General features: G+C 39.0%; 1 protein-coding gene across 1 annotated transcript in view; it reads left to right on the top strand.

Moving 5' to 3' along the window:
- Positions 1 to 22,060, top strand: part of XDH (xanthine dehydrogenase) — a 71,746-nt gene extending 49,686 nt beyond the window's left edge. Inside the window, exons 22-36 of the mRNA XM_056813231.1 lie at positions 918 to 1,051; positions 1,188 to 1,275; positions 2,872 to 2,958; positions 4,134 to 4,325; positions 4,474 to 4,619; positions 4,941 to 5,022; positions 6,396 to 6,491; positions 7,871 to 7,999; positions 8,968 to 9,042; positions 10,414 to 10,466; positions 13,480 to 13,594; positions 14,914 to 14,979; positions 17,743 to 17,931; positions 19,394 to 19,570; positions 21,391 to 22,060. Of these exons, the coding sequence (XP_056669209.1) occupies positions 918 to 1,051; positions 1,188 to 1,275; positions 2,872 to 2,958; positions 4,134 to 4,325; positions 4,474 to 4,619; positions 4,941 to 5,022; positions 6,396 to 6,491; positions 7,871 to 7,999; positions 8,968 to 9,042; positions 10,414 to 10,466; positions 13,480 to 13,594; positions 14,914 to 14,979; positions 17,743 to 17,931; positions 19,394 to 19,570; positions 21,391 to 21,441 (1,680 nt within the window). The 3' untranslated portion in view covers positions 21,442 to 22,060. The remainder of the gene's footprint in view (positions 1 to 917; positions 1,052 to 1,187; positions 1,276 to 2,871; positions 2,959 to 4,133; positions 4,326 to 4,473; positions 4,620 to 4,940; positions 5,023 to 6,395; positions 6,492 to 7,870; positions 8,000 to 8,967; positions 9,043 to 10,413; positions 10,467 to 13,479; positions 13,595 to 14,913; positions 14,980 to 17,742; positions 17,932 to 19,393; positions 19,571 to 21,390) is intronic.
- The last annotated feature ends 276 nt before the right edge of the window (positions 22,061 to 22,336 follow it).

Raw genomic sequence — 22,336 nt, 5'->3', positions numbered from 1 at the left:
GCAAAGCAGGGCAGCTGAGGCTGGTGAGTTATTTGAGTTAGGGAGTTATGGACTACATAGGTTTAAAGCTGGTAGATCAAGTGCTGCCTCAAAGTTCAGCATCAATATGAGGGCAAAGAGTGGAGAGTCAGGCTACCATAGGGAGTGATAAACCAGTGTAAATCATAAACAGAACAGTTCAAAGTTTCCATGCTGATTGGCAAATGGGGTTAGGCCCATAAATGATTGCTGTACTTTCAGCCTGGGCAAGATCAGGAGATCCTGTTAGAGAAAGAGAGAAACAGAGACACTGACACAGAGACACAGATATAGAATAGAGAGAGAAAGAAAAGTAGAAAGAAAAAAGAAAGGAAGAATGGAAGGAAGGAAAAAGGGAAGGAAGGTGGAAAGAAAGGAAAAAAAGAAAGAAAGAATAAGAAAGAAAGAAAGAAGGAAAGAAAGAAGGAAAGAAAAAATGAGGGAGGAAGGAAAAAGGGAAGAAGGAAGCAGGGAAGGAAGGAAGGAACAAATGAATGAAAGAATAAACAAAAAGAAAGAAAAAAGAAAGTCCTATTTGAAATGAAGAAACATTTTTTTTTATTTCACTTATCTCTACATAAATAAACTCTTTGGCAGAATTCTCTGTCTGCAATTAGCGTGTGGCATATTAATTTGAAATAAATGCTCCCCTATGCTTGCTGAGATTTGCTGACATCCCATGAAGTACAAAACAGCTCAGGCTTGGTCTACTGCACTAGAGCTGGGTGCCAGTGCAAGGTGTGTTCAACTATAGAAATTTCTGAATTTCTTCCTACAGTCTTAACACTTTGTTATCACTGGAACTGCTGCAGGCGACACCATTAGAACTGACATAATCCTGAACATAGTGCCTTACATGGGGATGCTAACACTGAAGCATACTCTCATTTTCATTCTAGAGTTTTGTTGCCAAAGTCTTGGGCGTACCAGAAAATCGCATTGTTGTTCGAGTGAAGAGAATGGGAGGAGGTTTTGGAGGGAAGGAGACAAGAAGCACAGTACTGTCTACAGCAGTTGCTCTGGCTGCATACAAGTAAGTTCTAAAGTCAAGAGGTTGAATTTTGGGGCGGGTGAAAGGGAGGCTTCCTGCTGCTATTTGAAAGCTAATTTCTAGGATGTGTTCCTGGAAAGACTTGGTATGTCTATAAAGAAAATGATCTGTCTCCCAGGACTGGTCGCCCTGTTCGTTGCATGCTGGATCGAGATGAAGACATGTTGATAACTGGTGGAAGACATCCCTTTTTAGCCAGATATAAGGTATCAGATTTAAAGGAACAAAGTCATGTTCAGCCATGCTGACCAGTCATATAATTGGAAGAAAGAAGTTTAGATGTATGAATTAGATCAGGTTTTCCCCATATGAGAGTGAGGAAGCATGATGAACCATGAATTAGAACTGTAACTAGCCATTTTGGAGTCTAGAGCAAAACTTCACAAAACAATTCCATGGGGAGCCACAAGAACTATGTCCCGACTTTAACTTTTAAAGAAAAGTTCAGTTGGTAGGAAAAGATCCCTGGATAGTGTCATATAGCTGTGAATATCAGAGATCGAACCCCCTGTATATTGTATTGGTGATAGAGAATCAATAAAGATGTGGAGAGAGAGGATAACATGTCATTTGGTAGCTTTTTATCTTAATTATAATTGCTGATTAACTGCTAAGATGAGTTGTTTCTATGCTTTTAAGTAGGTGCTACTAGCAGCCTCTAAATTTTAGTGCCCTGGGGATAAGCCTAGATCATCTTGCCCTCCTTATAGTTCTAGTAGCTTTAGTTCTAGACTAGCAATGAGATGACTTGATTTTCAATCATCTCTCTTTCACAATCTACTTTAATTCAACTCAATAAACATTTATTAGGACCCTGCTAGGCATCAAGTGCCATGCCAGGTTGTGAGGACACAAAGGCAAAAATGAATTGGTCTATGCTGTCAAGGTGCTTACATGCCAGCTGCATGACCATAAGCACATACCATACCTTCGTTTCCTCATCTGAAAAATGGGGAGAATAATAACCACCTTAGAGAGTATTATAAGGTTAAAATACTGAAGGGTATGAATGTATTTGAAAAGGATAGAGCACCACATCCACAAAAAGTTTAGTTGTGGTTGCTTGGTGACTGAATGCCACAAAGACAGTGGTATGACATCAGATCCAATGTATCCTGCCATTACCATCCCTATTTCATTCATGTTTGTATGCTCAGAAGAGCATTTATCCATAGATTGAAACCTTTACCTAAATGCCACATACTGATGGAACTGGATTAGCATAGTGTATTCTTCTCTTATTAGTGGATTGAATTTGACACCCTTCTATTCTACTGAAATCTATTGTGAAGCATTAAATCATACTTTGATCGCTTTCTCTTCTCTCTTCTTTTTCCTAATCCTTCTTTCTTTATTTCACCATCTTTCTACTCTTCTGCTTCTCCTTTTCCCTCCCTTCCAAGTAAGAAACAATTCATTTCCACTCAATGAGTATATTTTATTGAGTGTCTACTATATGGAAATCACCATGCCAAGTGCTGAAGATTAAAAAAAAAAAGAGCAAACTAAAACAATCTCCTGGTCTCAACAAGTTTACTCATATTCTTCTGGAACAATGAATGAGTAGGGGTATATTCAGGATAGTGAAATCAAGGTTAGCTTCCTCCAGAACCCTAACTTTAAAAAAAGTGGTTTTTTTCTTCCTGAAGGAAGTACCTGCAATTAGGTTCCTTGTTATATCCTTCATACTTATTCCCTTTGTTTTTCTTCTGTGAGGCAAGAGAGAGGGGTGAGAAAGGAATGGATGGAGAGGTGGAGTATTGGAAAAGTACTCTGGCTAAAAAGGTCTTTTTTGCAATTAGGTTGGCTTCATGAAGACTGGGAAGATTGTGGCACTAGAGGTTGAACACTACAGCAATGCAGGAAATACTTTAGATCTCTCTCAGAGTGTAAGTAAGATCCTGGTATCCACAGGCCACCAACTTCTCCAAATCCCACCTCCCACTCCCTCCCAAATGCAAATTTAAAAGTGAATATTGCTTAGCAAAATGTTTCTGAGCATAAGAAGTATGGGAGTGGGCCTCCCACACTACATGGCTTGAACTGTAGAATTATCTGTCCTTGACTGATTCTAGAGACCTTGGGCATGACTTGGTTTTTGAGACACCAGCAAGTCAACATTGATAATATGGTGGCTAATTGACAACTGTTAAGTGAACTGAACTCAGAGGAAATAGTCCTGAGGGATATTATGTTTTTTTTTTTTATTCTTCCAACTTAGTTTGGAGGTTTATCTTATTATGACCACAGCATGAATAGATAGTAAGTAAGCATAGAGGCCATAGATCTGGCTGGAGAATTTAAGAATTAGTCAAAACCTTATGTCTGTGGGTGGGTGGATAAGTGGAGGAGCAGAGGATAGAGAAGAATAAGGAAATGAGCACTACTGTTAAATATTTGCATGTAAGACTAGTTGGCGCCAGATGAAATTGGGCAGTTTTTTTTAAGAAGTTGAATGGGCACAGATAGGATGATGTAACTCTGTTCAGGTTCTACTAAAATCCCTCAACCTAAAATGCAAATGACTAAAGGTTCTTGAAGGCTGTCCCTGGAGAACACAAGTTGGGACAAGCTTAATGAGCTGTAAAGGCTTTAATTATTGACCTTGAGACAGACAGAATGTCTGTTGAATACCAGCTAGTTAAACTTAGGTTACCAGGTTGGCCATGGGGTGATTATTTTTTAGCCACATTAATTCTCCATATATCATCTACTAAGATGAAGTAGATAGAGGCTTTGACCTTGAGTCATGAAATACAGAATTCAAATCCTTCCTCAGTACCAGCCATATAATCTGAGGCAAATCACTTAACTTTTGTCAGTCTCAATTTCCTCATCTGTAAAATGAAGGAGTTGGACTTGATGGCCTCTAAGATTGCTTTGAGCTCTTGATCTATCATCCTATAATTTCATGATCAGTAAACTGAAAGCCATTGAAGAAATTAGAATTCCTCATATCTAAAGCCTGGGATATTTGTCTTGAAACTAGAGAGGATAAATCTTTTGAGACAGCCAAGTGAAAATGATGGATTATTTGTTCCTTTTTGGACCTCCTTTTCTTTAGATCATGGAGAGGGCTTTATTTCATATGGACAACTGCTATAAGATCCCCAACATCCGGGGTATTGGCCGACTCTGCAAGACCAACCTGTCTTCCAACACAGCCTTCAGGGGCTTTGGAGGGCCCCAGGGAATGCTCATTGCTGAATATTGGATGAGTGAAGTTGCCCTGACTTGTAGACTTCCAGCAGAAGAAGTAAGAACCAAAATTAGCGGCACTGTCTAAAGTGTTGGGTTGACCTTCTCAGGATACATTAACCTGCCTCTATGAACAGTTTTAGGGTTGGGTTGGAGGCTCTGAGTGCCTCCTCACCATACAGAAGCTCTCTACTTTTGTGGGATAGGTTCGAAGGCTGAACATGTACAAGGAAGGAGACCTGACTCACTTTAATCAGAAGCTGGAGGGATTCACTTTGCCCAGGTGCTGGGATGAATGCCTGGAAAGCTCAAAGTACCATGCCAGGAGGAATGAGATCGAGACGTTTAACAAGTAAGATCTGGGAAAGACAGGATGAGAAAACAAGAACCTGCTACATAGAGAAGCTGGAGTTGGAGAAAAGACAGTGATTGAGTTCTTCCATTTCTGTCAAGTTAACCTTTGAAATTTTCTATACTAATTTGAATTTTTAACAACAAAATATATTTCATACCAAGTCTTGGGGAGATACAATGAGAAAATGAAAATGTGGTTGAGGGAGAACACAACCCCTGCCCTCAAGGAACTTATAATCTAATAAGGGAGATATATAAAGAGTTAAGGCCCACACAAGTAGATAGGGTCTTTGGAGAAATGTCACTCTCTTTTTTTCAGGGAGAATTGTTGGAAGAAGAGAGGGTTGTGTATAATCCCTACCAAGTTTGGAATCAGCTTCACAGTTCCCTTTCTGAATCAGGTAATTAAATACCCTGTCTCTCCTCTTTCATTTCCATTGACCAAGATCCCTGCATTTTTATTGTTCTAGAAGCTGTTTCAGGAGAGATATCTATTTTTGTCAGTGGTAGAGATCATTGGAGAGAGCAGTCTATGATTGATGAGCTGGGTTTTAGTACCTCTTTTTCAGCTGGTGATACCATCAACATTTATCAAGTGTCTGTTATGCCAACAGCATTGTGCAAGATATTGGAGATACCATGATGAAAATTGTAAATAAGGTACAAAGCAGAATAGCAAAGGCAATGTAATGACCAAGACCAAGGACTCTTAAGAAATATGAGGAAGTAGAGTTTTATTTTATCTAAGGGACAAAGGGTGGATTTCCAGATGACAGAGGCCTTGAACTGAACCTTGGAAGCACAGAAGATTTTCAATAGGGAGAGATGTGAAGGAAGTGGTAGGATGGCATGAAGAAATGGGGAACAGAAATGAACAGGGGCCTGAATGGGCAGGACAGAACTGGGGAATGTCTGGTGGTCCAGTCTGGCTGAAAGTTAGATAAAATGAAAGGAGAAGATGACTAAGCCTGGAAAAGTGGATTAGAAGTCAGATTTTCAAAGATCCTAAATTTCAGGGTAAGGATTTTATCCTGAATGCCAAGGGGAGCCAGTGAAGATTTTTGAGATGAATAACTTGGTCAGTCCTGTTCATTAGGTAGATTATTTTCTGGCTGTGTGAAAGATTTGAGAGGGAAAAAACTAAAGGCTTGGAGACCACTTAGGAGCTTATCACTTAGACCAAGATAAAGATGATGAGAGAGAGCCCAAACAAGGATGATGACAATGTAAGGGAAGAAGAAGGGACAAATATGAGATGTTGTGGGGATAAATTGTCAAGACTTGGAGACATTAGCTATAGATAATGAAGGAGAGGGAAGAATCAAAATTAAAAGTTTTTTAACACAAGGAACTTGGAGAATGATATTGATGATAGTTGGGAAGTTTGGAGGCAGGGAAGATGAGAGAAGGAGCAGTAGATAGATTCAGTCTGGGTTATTTTGAGTTTGAAGTTCCAGCAGGATATCAAGGTAGAGATGTCCAGTAGGGTGTTGGAGATGCTGAAATGGAGGTCAGGGAAGAAACTGGACCTGGATATGGGGTCATCTGCACTGATAGCTGGAACCATGAGGAAGAATGGGATTAATAAGAAAGAAGTTGTAAAAATTGAAGAAAAGAAGGCTCAGGACATAGTATTTAACCTTCTAGTGCTTATGGGTGCTCTGCAGAAAATGTTTTGTTGGGCACCACTACCTTCAGCCCAAGAGTAAAGAAAACTGGAATCTGAGTAGGTCCTATGTAGTGATCCTGATGTGGTCTTGCCTTCTTCCCACAGGCTGGAGCTCTGGTACATGTGTACACAGATGGCTCTGTTCTTCTCACCCACGGTGGTACTGAGATGGGCCAAGGCCTTCACACCAAGATGATCCAAGTAAGCAGCCCAAGGGAGCACAACAATAACAGAAGAATACTTTGTGGGGGAAATCGTAGCACAAGTTCCCTCTAGAAAGGCAACATCATATAATAGATTGCCTGACTGAGCATTCCAGAAGACTTGGGTTCAAATCCCACCTCTGATGTTAACTAGCTGTACGACCTTGGGAAAGTCATTTCAAATCTTTGACTCAGTTTCCTCATCTGTAAAATGGGGATCATAATATTCGTACTGAGAGATAGTGATGTATAGTGTCATAGTAGAGGGTCAGAATACCTACATTTAAATTACAGCTCTGACACATACTATAACTGTGATCCATGGCAACCTCTCACTGCATCCAGGTAATTATTTAACACTATAAGCTGCAGACAGATTTTAGGTTTTCATAGAGAAAGTATCCTCCCTGTTGGTTTTCCTCACTGATCAAATCACAAGTGCCGACATTTCCCTCTTCCCTTCCCCCTCCATACAGAAAAATATGTAGCATCTAACTCAAGGGGTTATTTTAAGGCTTTAATGGGAGTGGGGAGGGCAGGAATCTCTTTACAACATCTTATTTTGTTATATGAATTTCAGTTACTCTCCTGGTGAGAATGAGTGGATGTACAAGGGGTATACTTTAACAGATTATCAGAGAATTTAGAGCTAGAAAGGATTTTAGGCATCATTTAATCCATCTCCTTAATTTTGCAGATGAGTAAATAGAAGCCCAGTGACTGAACAAATCATCTTACTTTTCTAGGTCTCAGTTTTGTCATCTGAATAAACAAAGGGGTTGGATTAAATAATTTCTATGGACTTTTAAGACTCAGTAAAGTACAAATGAATAGAGAGCTAGCCTGAATGTCAGGAAGACCTTGTTTCAAATCTAGACTCTTACACCTATTGTCTATGCAACTCTAGTCATCACACTTATTGTTTGTGTGATCATGGCTGCTAAGTAATTTAAACTACCAGTACCCTAATTTTCTACAAGTCTGCAGTTTGCTACAACTCTGAGATATAGAGGAGGCAAGTGTCTCTTTGTATTTAGAGAAGGTGCTTCATCATTGGATATTCTTTAATTCCAACAAAGTCATGAATCCAGTCTAAAAAAGGTCTTTTCCAACTCTTAAGATCTAATGACCCATTTATAAGACCTAGTGATGGTGGCTTTTTTATGGGGACAGATTTATGGGGAGGGATGAATTCTAAGGAGGCAACATCAGTAAAATGAACCCCAGAGGTGTCAGAGGTATGGGATGGGCAACTGGACTAGGTTATTTTTAAATTCTTTCACCATGCCAATAAAATTAGATGATTCTATGATTTTAGGCATCGTTAGCAATGCTTTCTAAAAATAAATATATAGCCATGTACTCTTCATTTTACAGGTGGCCAGCAAAGCCTTGAAGATTCCCACCTCTAAGATTTACATCAGTGAAACAAGCACCAGTACGGTGCCCAACACCTCTCCAACAGCTGCCTCTGTCAGTGCTGACATCAATGGACAGGCTGTCTATGTAAGGATCATATGGGACCCTAGAGGTCTCTGGGCTGGCTTATTGATCCAGTCTAGAGCAGTCTTCCTGGGATGTCTGTGGCAGTGTTCTGCTAAGGCTATTTGGTCACCCACTATTCCTGTTTCTCTGGAGGATCCTTTTCTTCCAGACTCAAGGGCATGGGAAGAACCACAAGGCACATAATTGCTTCCATGACCATTTCAGCATTTAGCTGGCAAGGCTAAAGATAGGGAAGTGGCAGGACAGGATAGTGGAGAGAAAGTGAGATGGTCAGGTCAAGAGAGGTGATGTCAGTTCTTAGAGAACTGACTGAAATGAGGAGCTAATATATAGTCTTAACTGTCTCCTTGCATAGACAGCAATGAAATCTGTATTTTTGAAAATATACCAAAGGTTCCTCTGGCAATAATTGAAGAATCAAAATGACACATTTCTGAGTAATACCCACTCTCTTAGCCTCTCTTCTGTGTAGTGTCCCCTTCAGCTAAGGTCCTTATAGTACAGATATTTAACTAGAGAGAGTCAGTGATCGCCTCAATTCTTCAGGCAACCTCAGCCTGAATCCCAGGATTTTGGGGCATTTCTGTATCTTCTGGGAAGTGGTACAGGAGAAGGGGCAGAAAGTGATGCTTATTTACCATTATGGAGACAGGGTTGATCAAAGATCATTTTCTGATTTTCTTTTGATGGCCCAAACTAACATTTCAGAAGACTATGGGGATAGTTGAAGAGGAGCTAGACTTGGAGTCAGGATGACTCAAGTTCAAATGTAGGCTCAGACACTAGCTAACTGGGGGACCCTAGGTAAATCACTTTGCCTCTGTTTGCCTCAGATTCCTCAATGTAAAATGAAGGGGTCTAATCTGGAGACCTTTAAGGTCCTTTCAAGCCATAAGCTTATGGTCCTGGAATCAATGATCAATATGTTTGTGGGGCATGGTTTCCATGTGTTTTTTTTTTTCTTTTAGGAAGCTTGTAAAACCATTTTACAAAGACTGGAGCCCTTCAAAAAGAAAAACCCCAATGGTTCCTGGAAAGATTGGGTAAGTCTGCATTTATTAAAGATAAACAAAGTGAAATTTAGGGCCTGCCCATTTTTATAGTACAAAATACTCAGCACCAGTGATTTCCTGGGTTTGGGAGCTCTATCCACTGGTGCAGATTATACCTTTCTCTTTGCCTTTATAGACAGACTTTGTGAGTTTTGTTGCCCCCCCCCCAAATCATCCCTTGGACCAGTTCTTCAGTGAGGAGCTTTGATACATTGACCAAGATTAGCTCTATACTGATGCAGATACACCCAGTTCAACACTATGTATATCTGCATTGATATGGGATTATTAATAAGCATTATTATCTGTAAATAAATCACTTAATCCCTAGTCTCCATTTTCCTCATTTGTCAAAGGAAGAGTTTGGTCTAGATGGAACTCTGAGATCTCTTCCAGCTATGGATCTCCTATTTTCATTGTTTATCTTTATTAAGTTAATAAGCTAATTCCTTATGAGAAATATAATTGACAGCAATCTGCGACACAGATAGGGTTCTGGGAGGGAGTAGGAGGGTTTAAGGAGTGAGGCTACATGACCTTGGGCAAGTCACTTCACTTTCAGTGTCCTTGTCTTTTCCCTAAGACTATACACATGAGAGAAGTTTCTGATCTGCATTGGTAAAAAGAGTTTCCTCACGAGGAATTCCCTTCCTCAGTGAGTTGCACCCAAGGCTACCCCCAATAACAAAGGCAACAAATTGGTGACCAAAATTGTGTAAGGGCACTGAGGATCATGCCACATTGAGGGAACTGAATAGTTTTAGTTTGGAGAAGAGAAGACTTGGATATGGGCTTCAGGGAGGGGAGATACAATGAAATTTCTCCAGCATTTGAAAGACCGTCTCATAGCAAAAATTTTACTTTGTTCTGCTGAGGCCTAAGGGTAGAATTGGGAGCAATGGAGGGCATCCAGAGAGAGACAGATTTAGGTTTGAGGTGATGATAACCTGAATTAGACTGGTGGTTGCAAAACTGGAAAGAATAATTGTAGCTCCAGAGAAAGAACTGATAAATTGGAGAAAGCAAGACAAATAGTTTATACATACACATATCTTTTTGTCAAATGATGCCTTTCTCTAGTGCAGGGATAGGTAGGAGGAAGAGAGTTACCTGAGAACTTTAATGTAACAAACAAAATTTTTTTTTAAGAAAAGAAACATTATAAAGGAAAACTCAGCAGGACTTGGTGACATGAAGAGAGAAGAAGCAATGATGATTGAGGTTTGAAGCTCCAGTGACTGGGAGAATAGCCAATTATAGCTTAGAATAGCAGATCTAGCTGTCTTTCAAGAATTCTCTCCAAAGTTAGAAGTAGGGTAGGTAATATCCCCATAACTGTCTTCATCATTTCCTCCCCCTCAGGTCAATGCTGCCTACCAGGCACCAGTGAGTCTGTCTGCCACAGGATTTTATAGGTAACTGTTAATTCTTTTCTAATTCATCACATTGAGTTATTAAGGGACTGTTGGGGGAAAAAAAATCACTATCAGGAATTCTGATTCCGTGTCCAGGCACAGAAAGAGAGTGCCAACCTCTCTCTTCATCTGTGTTTTTCATGAACATCATAGACATGTTGTACAATGGTGGGAGTAGGTTAGTTACCTAGTATTCCTGGGTATTTTCATTTGAGAGTAGATAAATAGATCCAACATGTTCCTCATGAACCATTGGACCGTATTACCAAGAGCTAAACTCAAAGGAGATATCAAATCTAGATTTACAAGAGGATCAAATTACTTTTCTAGCTTTCTAAATAATAATAATAAAAATAAATTGCTTCCCTTTTTTTAGATCAAGACTGTGATTCTACAGGTTTAGAGAACTTGTAAGAATTTCCTTCTCATTCAGATTCAGATTGACTAGAATGATTTACTTAATCATTGAAACATTTAAATGCCTGCTATGTGCCAGGCACTGTGCTAAGTGCTTTACAAATACTATCTCATTTGATCTTCACAACAACTCTGATAGATAAGTACTATTATTATTCTTGTTTTATGGTTGTGGAAACAGGTAAACAGAGGTTCAGCATGCTTTTGCAATTTTATAGCCATAGATAGATAACTGCCTGGGGCCATCAAAAGGTTAAGCCATTTGCTCAGTCAGGAGGCTTTTATAGGTTTTAAACTTTGCAAAGTACTTTATAATACATCACACTATTTGTACCCTACAACCATTCTGTGAAGTAGGCACTATAGGCATTTACAGTTGAAGAACCTAAGGCTCAGAGAGGTTAAAAGACTGGTCCACAAAGTAAGGAGTATCAGAAGTGGTTTTTGAACCCAGGGTTTCCTGACTCTTGAGTCCAGAACATTACTCATTTTACCACACTGCCTCTTTGAAATATATTAGCAACCAAGACCCTTAAGGACAGAAAGCCTGCCCACCAGACTTAAAAGCTCAGAAATGGATGAACACGCATTCATTCACCCTTGGGCTCATTTTGATCTCATCTCTTCCTGTGTAGTTTGGACTGGGGAAATTTCATTTTCCCATTCACAAAGAATTTAGATTTGGGTAATACTATTTCATTTGCTTTTAATGGACTTTTTGGATATGAAATCTATCTGTGTGTGTTGGTGTGTATGTATGTGTATTTTTTTTGGCTAAGTTCAAAAATATATTAGCAGAAGAGAGCAAAACAAAGTAGTTTATACTAGAATTTGTTTCTAGACCAGTGATAGTGAACTTTTTAGAGACTGAGTGCCAGGTTCTGCTCCCACCCTGCCCCCAGACTGAGTGCTGTGCCTGGCCCTCCCCCCAGAGATGGTATGTAGTGCCTCTCCCCCTCATCGAGTGCCAGACATACCCCTGCTCCCCCTCCCTTAACCCACACAAGGGAGGGAGGAAGTGCTCCCATTGGGCTTCTGGTCAGAGGAGTGGGTGATGTAAGGAATATTCTCAGCCAGTATAGAGAAAGGGAGGGGAGTGACCTGAGCACTCTGCTCCCTTCCAGCTCTGCCTCCATTAACTACCCACTTTACCCATTGTGTGCTCCCATTGGGTTTATGGGCAGAGGGGCAGGGGATGTGAAAAAAATGTCATCAGGCAAGGTGGAGAGGGTGAGGGGAGAGCTCTGCCCAAGTCCCTCTGCCTTTCTAGTAATGAATTCTGGGGCCGGGGGAGCATGGCCACATGCCCATAGAGAGTACTCTACATGCCATCTTTGTCACCTGTGTCATAGGTTCACCATCACTGATCTAGACTGTTTGAATAACTGTCTGAGTAATCAATTTTTCACAGAGATTATTAAAGACATGTATGAGGCTCTATCTAATTTTTTCAGGTAATCAAATATTCAACAATCATTTACTAAGTTCCTATTTTGTGCTTTACCCTAGGGATAAAATGTAAGGGGCAGCTGGGTAGCTCAGTGGATTGAGAGCCAGGCCTAGAGACGGGAGGTCCTAGGTTCAAATCTGGCCTCAGACACTTCCCAGCTGTGTGACCCTGGGCTAGTCACTTGACCCCCATTGCCTAACCCTTACCACTCTTCTGCCTTGGAGCCAATACACAGTATTGACTCCAAGACAGAAGGTAAGGGTTTAAAAAAAATGTAAAAGTAAGACAGCCCATGCTTTTAAATAGCTTACATTTTACTACTATTTTAGGAGTAAGGTAAACTTGGCAATAATATGGTTCCAAAAATTCCTTGAAGGCAGATCCTTCTAATTGAGAAGACTGGATTAGAATGTAACCACAGTTTTATTTTAACTCTGTGAACTTATACATGTCTACATCCTTTCTGAAGCTCTCATTACCCTCCCAGAAAACAGGGATGGAATTCTGATGTATAAAATGACTTGACTCATTAATATACCCTGATTAATAGTAATATACTCATAAAAATAAATGATTATAATAGCAAGGAGCAGAGATCATATATTATGAAATACTTAGGTTTTCTTGCCAGGCAATATGTTCTATGTTAATGACACTTGGACTTTGTTGGTGAATAGTTGGAAAATGAAAATGAAAACATTTCTGATCTCAAGGAGAAAGGTTACATTTCTTTGAAAGGCAGTGTGATGCAACTGAGAAGTCAATGATTTTGGCATCAGAGGACTTAGGTTTCCATACCAGCCTTACCAGTTACTACCTGAGTGACTTTAGGAAGCCCTCTTTACCTCTCTGGGGTGACATATCAGCTCTATAATTTCTCTGGGTCTGAGATTCCTTCTCTGTAAATGAAGTTTGGCTTAGATATCTAATTATGACACTCCTAGTTCTCTATCTGTGGTCCTATGACCTTTCCTAAACTCAATTTCCTCATCTTTAAAACAAGAATAATAGTTCTTGAGAAGGAACTGCTCTGTGAACCTTATAAGTGTATTTATTAGCTATTGATTCCCATTGTAGGGGAGGCCCATTTTATTTCTGCTAATCATCTTTGTGGCTTTTGAAATGCATGATGTCTTTTCTCCTCAGAACACCTAACCTTGGCTATAGCTTTGAAACCAATTCTGGAAATCCTTTCCACTACTTCTCCTATGGTGTGGCTTGCTCTGAGGTCGAGATTGATTGCTTAACAGGGGATCATAAGGTAAAAAACTTGAAACTCTCTTATACTGGAGTTAACCAGTTACATAGTGAGTTATTGGAAGGAAAATCCTTGGTTTAAGAAAATTATAGTGTCCTATAATTGAAAGCTTTAAAGTGTCACAGACACCATAAATGACAGAATCATACACCAAGAAGTGGAAAGGACCTTTAGTGTAAAGTTTAAAACCTTGTTCTTCTTACTATTGACCTTGAATGAATTACTTTACTTTTTGGTTTCATTTCTGTTATTTGCAAAAGGAGGAGGTTGGATTAGTTGATCTGGAGGACTCGTTTCAGTTCTAAATCTTAGGATCTCAAAAAAATACAACTTAATCATCACAAATGTACTATTTATTTCATAATTCTAAATTTGTCATCTTATAAAAACTTCTACCTTGCTCTAAATCTACAAGGCGCAAATTATCTATTAATTAATTTAAAATTATTCAGCATCTACTGTGGGCCAACTAGGCATCATGCAAGTCATCAGAGATACAAAAGTAGAGAGAATAACCTGTAGATTGGAGTAACGAAGATCTGATTTCTAGTCTTGACTCTGACTAGCCATGTGATGATCTAAGTAGGCAAATAACATTAGGCTATTGTGACTGGTTTTTCAGTTACATTTTTCTTATCCCTCTATTCACATGCTTCTCAGTGAACATGTACATGTGTCCACACATTGGGGCTGAAAGTTTAAACTGCCCAAGAAATCTCTTTGGGCTCATAGGTTTCAATCACTGTGCACCAACTTTGGAGGGAAACTGGTTTTCAGAGATTCATCTCATAGATCTGAAAGGCAATGACACATGCATTATTTACACGTAAATTTAGCAACAATCAAGTTCAGAGGACAGAAAACTACCTCTCTGACATGTTTTTCCCCCAGGCAACTCCCTTGGTTCCCTATTACGGTATTTTGATGGTACCATTCTGTAAGACTATGTATATTTATTTGTGGGAATTCTTTTTGACTTCTTCAATCTTTTCATTGAGAAAATAGTATTGGTGGCTATTGATACTATAGATTGTAAATACAGCTGATCTTTCTGAAGAGGATGAGAAGGGACAGGCAGTGGTCCCTGATTCCTACAGCTTGGTGATGATTGCAACAGGCTGACTTGAGCCAGGACAGAAGAATCCAGAGATCATTTAGTCGTGTGGATCAAATGGGTCTGGGACACCCTGTGTACAGCAGTGAAACTGTGGAAAGGCAGTGTTCACTATGGCACACCCAGAGTCTAACCTAGTCAAGGTCCTGGTTGTTATTTCTGATATTTCTCTATATTCAACGTGCTCCAACTTTCCCTTTCTTTGTAGAACATCCGCACAGACATTGTCATGGATGTTGGCTCCAGCCTGAATCCAGCTATAGATATTGGACAGGTAAGGATCCCCTAGAAAATGAGGGTTGAAACAGATTTGGATGCCGGTGTGTCCATTTTGGTCTTCTGGTTCAATTGCTATATGCTGTTATTACCTTTAAACACCTTCATCTTGATGGATAGATGATGGACGAATTTGGGGTATAGAATGAGAAAGATAGTTATAGGATATAGTCAATTCAGTAATTATTTGACTATGCATATATTTTTAAAGGTTTTGTTTTGTTTTTCTTTTTCTCTTTGGGGAGAAAAATATATTTTTGTCATTTGGAAAAAAAATTGATTAAAAAACTTTCTTAGTAAGTGCATTTGCCTATAGTGTTGTTTGAGGAACTATAAAGAAATGTTTTAGATCAAACGGGGCCCTGTTGAATGGGCATTCATAATTTAAGAAAAAAATACTAACATGAACTACCTTTAAAAGGTGGCACAAACTACTAAATAGTAAAAATATTAGATGAGAAGTAACATGGCCTAGTGAATTAAGAGCTGGACTCAGAGTCAGGAAGACAAGGCTTAAATATTCCCTCTGGCGTATATTGGCTATTAGATGCTCAACAGGTTATTTAAAGTGCCTCAGGCATTTCTCTATGACTGTAAGTTGGAGAAGAATTGTTGATTTGCGTGGGTAGAGCAAGTTTTCTCACAAGAAGTTTCTTACATTAATGGAGTCATAGGTCAAGACCAACATTTCTTTCCCTTCCCCCAATAAAGCAGTATTGTATATACCCAGTTTGTCAAGAATCAAGGCTTTTTGGAGTAGATAGTGTAGACAAGTCATCAGATCTATTGCAACAAAGAGTGGGAGATTAGAAGTTATCATAGCTCCCCTCCTCCCTCAAGAGTGCTAAAAGATTTTATGGTAGAGATAAGAAATGAAGAATTGGCAGTTGTATCAGAGATCATTGATGGGGGGGGGGGGCTGGGTATGGAGGTGGAATGTAATTGGGAAGGGAAACTGTCCAGACTGATAAAATTTAGGAGATGCCTATTCAGAATGAAAGAGATAAGCAAAATATATGAACAATATATATGTATAGAAGGGATAAACATGGGATTTGAGGAAAGACAAAGGAAGTCACTGAATGGAAATACTGGGCAATCAGTACAGAAAAGAAATCCTATTTCTTATAACAGGAGTAATAATAACACACTATGTAGAGAGCCAACATTCTAAGAAGCAGGTAATTTCTTCTTAAGATGTTGTGGATTCATTAAATCCATAGGGGCTCTTTGTGTATTAGCAGGGCAGTAGTGATAAAAGGACCTTGGAACACATCTAGGTCAGTCCTCCATCTGTGATATCACAGCCAGTTAGCAGAAATTCCACACATGGGAGAGAGCTTGCTTTTCCTCTATGTGATACCACCAGGAACTACAAGCTGAGAGAACTATTTCTCTCCCTTATATCTCAGATTCCTCAGAGATAAAAGGAAGGTCCCCTTTTTCCTTCCTATCAGGATTTTTTTTTATGAAGACTAACATAGATGCAGTATTGTGAGGTTCAATGGTGTCAAGCTCAAATAGAAATGCAGAAATTTAAACTGTATATAAGGATTTCTGTGGGTCATATGTTCATTTAGAAAACCACATATTAACATTATCTATGTTCATTTGTATTTTTGCTTATTATGTTAGATATTTCCCTGCTGGGTAGCTCAGTGGATAGAGTGCTTGACTGGGAGTCAGGAAGATACAAATTGAAATCCAGCGTCAGACACTTACTGTAGTTGTGTCTGGACAAGTCATTTAATCCCTATTTACTTTAGTTCTTCATCTGTAAAATGAGGTTACACTGGAGAAAGAAATGGCACACCACTCTAAACATCTTTGCCAAGAAAATCATAATGTCCAGGAGGTCACAGAGAGTTAACGTGACTGAATGACTAAACAACAATGATTTAAATATGGCTCTGCAGCTACCAAGAGCATTTAGGCAAGGAGGGGACTACATATGTGATATCTATTGTAGCTGATCACAAACTGGCCTCAGAGTCAGCAAGACCTAGGTTCTGAGAAACTGAACCCAGCTATTGGCTGTGTGAATCCTGGGCAAATCATTTAAAATCTGACTTCCCCTAGCAACTCTCTTCAGATTAAAAGATGGGAAATGAAAAAAAAAAGGTCTGATTCCTGCAAAAAAAAATGTTGATCAACATTGGAATCTCCTTATCCATCAAAGCTTTTATTACTAGCAACATGGCTAATAACTGGGGATCTTCCATACCATCACTGGCAAAGGTTTTCAAGTTCAAATGCCCAAACTCCAATTTCAACCTGCCTGTGAGCGCCCCCCCCCCTCCCAAATTACCCCAGAGAGTAGAAGGAGGAAGTGCTAGATTTGGGCAGCTGTATAGAACAGTGGGGCATGTGAAAATGTCCTTGAGTGCTAGGGAGAGGGGGAACCAAGCAGTTCCACCCATCCACCTCCTGCTGGCACATGCCAATACTTTGCCAAACCCTTTGTTTGGGTCAAACTCTTGCTGGAAGTGCCAACAACTAGTGGAGAAGTCACCATAAGGGCAGGAAGTGGGACTTTAATGAGGAGTAATGAAATGGCATATAGCCACCATTGTTTAGGCTCTGAATACTTTAGATATTCTAGAGAAATGATACAATGACCTACCCATCACTTCCTTCATCTGTTATTTCTCAGGTCTCATTAGATTTGGGTTCTCTGTTTATGGGGGAAAAAAAAAACCTTTGAGAAATTCCAATACTTGGTGTTGAAGGCCAGAGTAATGAATGGATCTTTGTCTTGCAGGTAGAAGGGGCATTTGTTCAAGGTCTCGGTCTCTTTACTCTGGAGGAGCTGCATTACTCTCCTGAGGGGACCCTGCATACTCGGGGACCCAGCACTTACAAGATCCCTGCCTTTGGAAATATCCCTATTGATTTTAGGGTGTCCCTTCTCCGGGATTGTCCTAACAAAAAAGCCATCTATGCTTCTAAGGTATCACTATGGGGTCTACATATTTGGGTTTACTAAATGTGTTTTTCAGAGTTAGCATTAAAGTCTTTTCATCTACCCATTGTCTAGGTCTAAAATGGTTTTGCTCTCTTGGAAACAAGTGGAGCTGGGTGCTAGCTCTGGGGTGTCCTGGCCAAATTCTGAAGCATCCAGTTGAGTCTGAATTTGGAGGGATGCCTTAAAGGAATATCTGTTTCATCTAGAATAAGATTAGGAAGATTTCTACATTAGTATATTTGAGTTGGTCCAGCTCCATAAGTATTAAACAAAGAAAGACTCAGCTTTTCCAAGGATTATCTTAGATCTCAGGCAGGTCTCAATCTACACTTTTATGAATGCTATGACTAATAATCTGTGGGAGTATTCTCCTAGTGGTGTTGTAAAGATTGGCTAGGATATGAGAAAAGAGCCAGCATAAGATTCGGAAAAGTATGGTTTCCAATGCAGCCTCAGATGCCCACTATGATCATGAGTAAGTTCCTCAATCTCTTTGTACTTTACTTTTGCATCTGTGAAATGGAACAAATATTACTTCCCTTTTATTACAGGATTATTGTGTGGATGAAATGAGCTAATGGATGTAAAGTGATATATAAGTATGAGCTATTGTTTCACTATATTGCTTTAATTTGCTTTTCATGCTTTCTTCGCTCCCTTCTCAGAGAGTCAGCTCTTATATGAAATATTTTTAAAAGAAAAATATGAAGAGAAGAAATATGACAAAACCAGTCAGGGCAACATATTGAATGTTTCACACTTGTGAATTACCCTGCTTTATGCAAAGAATGGGGAAAGTTGTCTTCCCATATCTTGTCTTTGGGATCAAGTTTTGTTTTTTGTAATTTTGTTAAGTCATTTTTGATTGCTTTGCAGTTGTTGTTCTTCCTATTTACATGGTTGCAGTTATTGTGTATATGGTTTTCCTGATTCTGCTTACTTTACTTTGCATCAGTTCATATCTTTCAATGCTTTATTGTTTTCATCGTATCCATTGTTTCTTTTAGCACAGTATTATTCTAATATATTCACAGATCACAATTTGTTTAGCCATTCCCCAAACTATTTCATCTTTAATACGATTTGACTTCACCTGTATTTCCTCAACCATTGGGAATTGGGAATGTTTTCTATAGCATATAGACCTTTTCAAAGGGAGACAGTTGATTTCAAAACTATCAGGAAGAGGTAATAGATAAGTGAAGAACTGGGTCATCTCCAAAGGCAAATAAAGATTCTGTTTCATTCTTTGTCCATTTTTCTTATAATGTTCTAGTGATGATGAGATCCAAGTTCCAGGGTTAGCTCTCATTTTTGCCTCATTGAGAAAGGTCCCCATTTATAGATCATATTCTATTCCTATATACCCATGGGATCCGAGCTCCTGTCCAATAAATAAAGCATTGGGCTCAGTTTAACTCCTTTACTCTACTTTCTGTTTGCATAGGCTGTTGGAGAGCCCCCCCTCTTTCTAGCATCCTCCATCTTCTTTGCCATCAAGGATGCTATCTGTGCAGCTCGTGCTCAGCATGCAGATTTTAAGATGAAAGAACTTTTCCAGTTGGATAGCCCTGCCACCCCAGAGAAGATTCGCAATGCCTGTGTGGACAAATTCACCACTCTGGTATGATTCCCATCATCATAATGACAACCCTGATCAAATGTAAAGGGTTTAGAAAGCAATCTTACTGTGAATGAATTGTTGTGAAACCTAGGGCTGGGGAACCAAGGAGAGGGCCTATCAGGCTTCTTCTCAGGTGGACAACATAGGTTCGATGAGTAACTTTTAGCTATATAACAAATTATGACCAATGGGGTAGCCATAGGAAATCAGCATTAGACTTGACATAAAGAACTAATGAGAGTTGTCTTATAATAGGGGACAATGTCATTGGATAGGAGGTTCCCTACCACTAGAAGTCATCTAATTGAGATTAGATAACTACTCGGGGAGACAATAGAAGGAATTTCTACACTGACCTGAAATCCTTTATAGCTCTAAGATTCTATATTTATAGAGTTCCAAAGAGAGCCATAACTAGCAATATTTTCACCTAGGCTAAGGTTAGAGGTGGCAAAAAGACTTACCAACATTGTAGTTTTGAGGAAGGAAGTATACCTTGGGACATCTTGCAGTTTAAAAGAGCACACAGGCTTTAGTTGAAATCCTACTTCTGATATGATACTTATATGATTTTGTGAAAGTCACTTGATTTCTTTGGGCCTTATTTTCTTCCTTTCCAAGGAGGTTAAAATAATAGATGACTCTGAAGCGCCTTCCCACTTTAGAACTATAGCTACTGTAGGGGCAAAGCCTGAAACACCAACTGCTGGAGGCAGTGCTTTTCAGAGAAGGAAATATTCTCCAGAAGTGAGCACTATCTCAATTTCCCTACCCTGAAGCAAAGGTTTACATACCCCACCCTAGTTCTACCTCCAATGGCTCAGACTCTTCAAAGAAGTAATAAAATTATAAGAAAAACTTTCAGAACAGTAGTTTTATAGCAGGGTCATATGTTAGGTTGACTCTTTAAGAGCTAAAAAACAAGTCCAAATGGATAGTTGTTATTTATGCTGTTCATAGATATGAATAAAGGAGATATATAATATGCAGAAAATTCACATCTGCAAAATTGGTTACTAACATTTCTAGAAACCCTAATGTATTATGGCTCTGTAAGAATAGACAAATGATGATTAAGAAGATTCTTTTTAATGACACCCCTTTGATTCTACATGTGTGTTGGTATATTTGAAAGGGAACCTGCAAAAACTGCTTGGGGGAGGGCTTCTTCCTTGGTCTAAACTTCAGGACTAGTGTCATGCCTCAGGGTGTATCTGGAATTGAATGAATATATGGTCCTTTGATTCCCTTTCTAAGTCCTAAATACATTTCATCAATAATAACATTTAGCAGAAAATGGGCTTATATCACAATTCTTTATTCATTTAGAAAGCACAGTAAGTTTATCTCCTGGCACAATAGTGCTTAAATATTACATATAAAGGAATAATAGGAATATATTGACATGGGCCATTACCATTTCTATCTGAAATCCATCAAAAAGATAAAGAAAGAAAAATCATGGCAATGATGATGATAACAAGAATCCCTCCACTGATAAGAGATTCTAACATCTCCCCAATTTTCCAATTTGTCTTACTTTCATCTGTGGTCTGCCATAAATTCTCTTCAAGGCTCCATTTTCATATGTCAGTGGAGGAAGCCAGACAACACAACGTAGGTTTTCCCATTCTGATTTAAATTAATACCTGTTGCTTATTAGCCAGAAATTCTGTGAAGGTCACTGTTCTAGAGGCTGCAGCCAATGTGAAATGCTGTGCTCCAAAAGGGATGTGTTTAATTGTGGAGTGGGTGAGTGTAAGTGTAAGGAGGTATCACAAGGAGCCTATTAGTCAACCACTGTTTTCTTTCCTCTGCAGTGTGTTACAGAAGTGTCTGCAAATTGCAAGCCATGGTCTATAAGAGTCTGAGAAGAAAGTCCACAGATCAAATTCTCTACTGAGCAGATGGTGCCTCTAAGAGAAAAGGAAAACACCTGTCATGGGACCAAAGATTATAAATGCACAAAATAAAACCATTTCTGGGTCATTACCCCTTTTCTGTATTAAGGAAATTGAACACTTAGGAAGATTTCAATCTTAAATGCGATTTTCAATAGAGATGATGAGCAAATTCACAACTTCAAGATTTCAATAGTAGTAATTACATAGTTACTAATATTAATTTACAACTGATTTAATTTTAAAAATCCATAGCTCCCTTTAAAAAAATTGACTACAGATTTAGCACTATTGCTTAGAATAGCATCAGAGCAAAAATCAAACTATTTGAGATAACCTCACAAGCTGGAGCCTGTCAGCCTGGGATTTTTTCATCCTCTGAGAACTCAAACCAAAATTCTTTGGAATTCACTCATATTCCTTTCAGGGACTCTCCCAACACAACCAAAACTTGAAACTCAAAGCTTTCCACTTTGTTTAAGGGCAATAGAAAATAGATGTTTTAAATTTTGTAAGAGAAAAAAAAAACATTCCCAAACCTGTTTGTTGATTAAAAAAAGAAAATAAATAAACTTAAAAGTTAATTTGACTTTATTTTGTATAGCTACATGGGTCAAGAAAGGAAGTATAGTTTGGTTGATAAATACTGGACTTCAAATCCCATCTCTGATTCTTACTAGTTATGGGTCCCTGGGCAAATCATTTAAAGTCTAGGTATCTCAGGTAACTCCCTATGTCTTGGTTTACTGAGTTAGGTTAGTAGATAAAACTCATAAATCTAACTGAGAAAATCAAAGATGCTTTGCATAAATTAAACAAGCCAACTAACAAATCTTTAATGATTCCCTACCAGGTTCTACCAAGC

This window comes from Monodelphis domestica, chromosome 1 (assembly GCF_027887165.1).
Source record: "Monodelphis domestica isolate mMonDom1 chromosome 1, mMonDom1.pri, whole genome shotgun sequence".
In the NCBI taxonomy this organism is placed as follows: Eukaryota; Metazoa; Chordata; class Mammalia; order Didelphimorphia; family Didelphidae; genus Monodelphis; species Monodelphis domestica.
The sequence above is the reverse complement of the archived record's forward strand: the minus strand, read 5'-3'. Positions and strand labels throughout refer to the sequence as shown.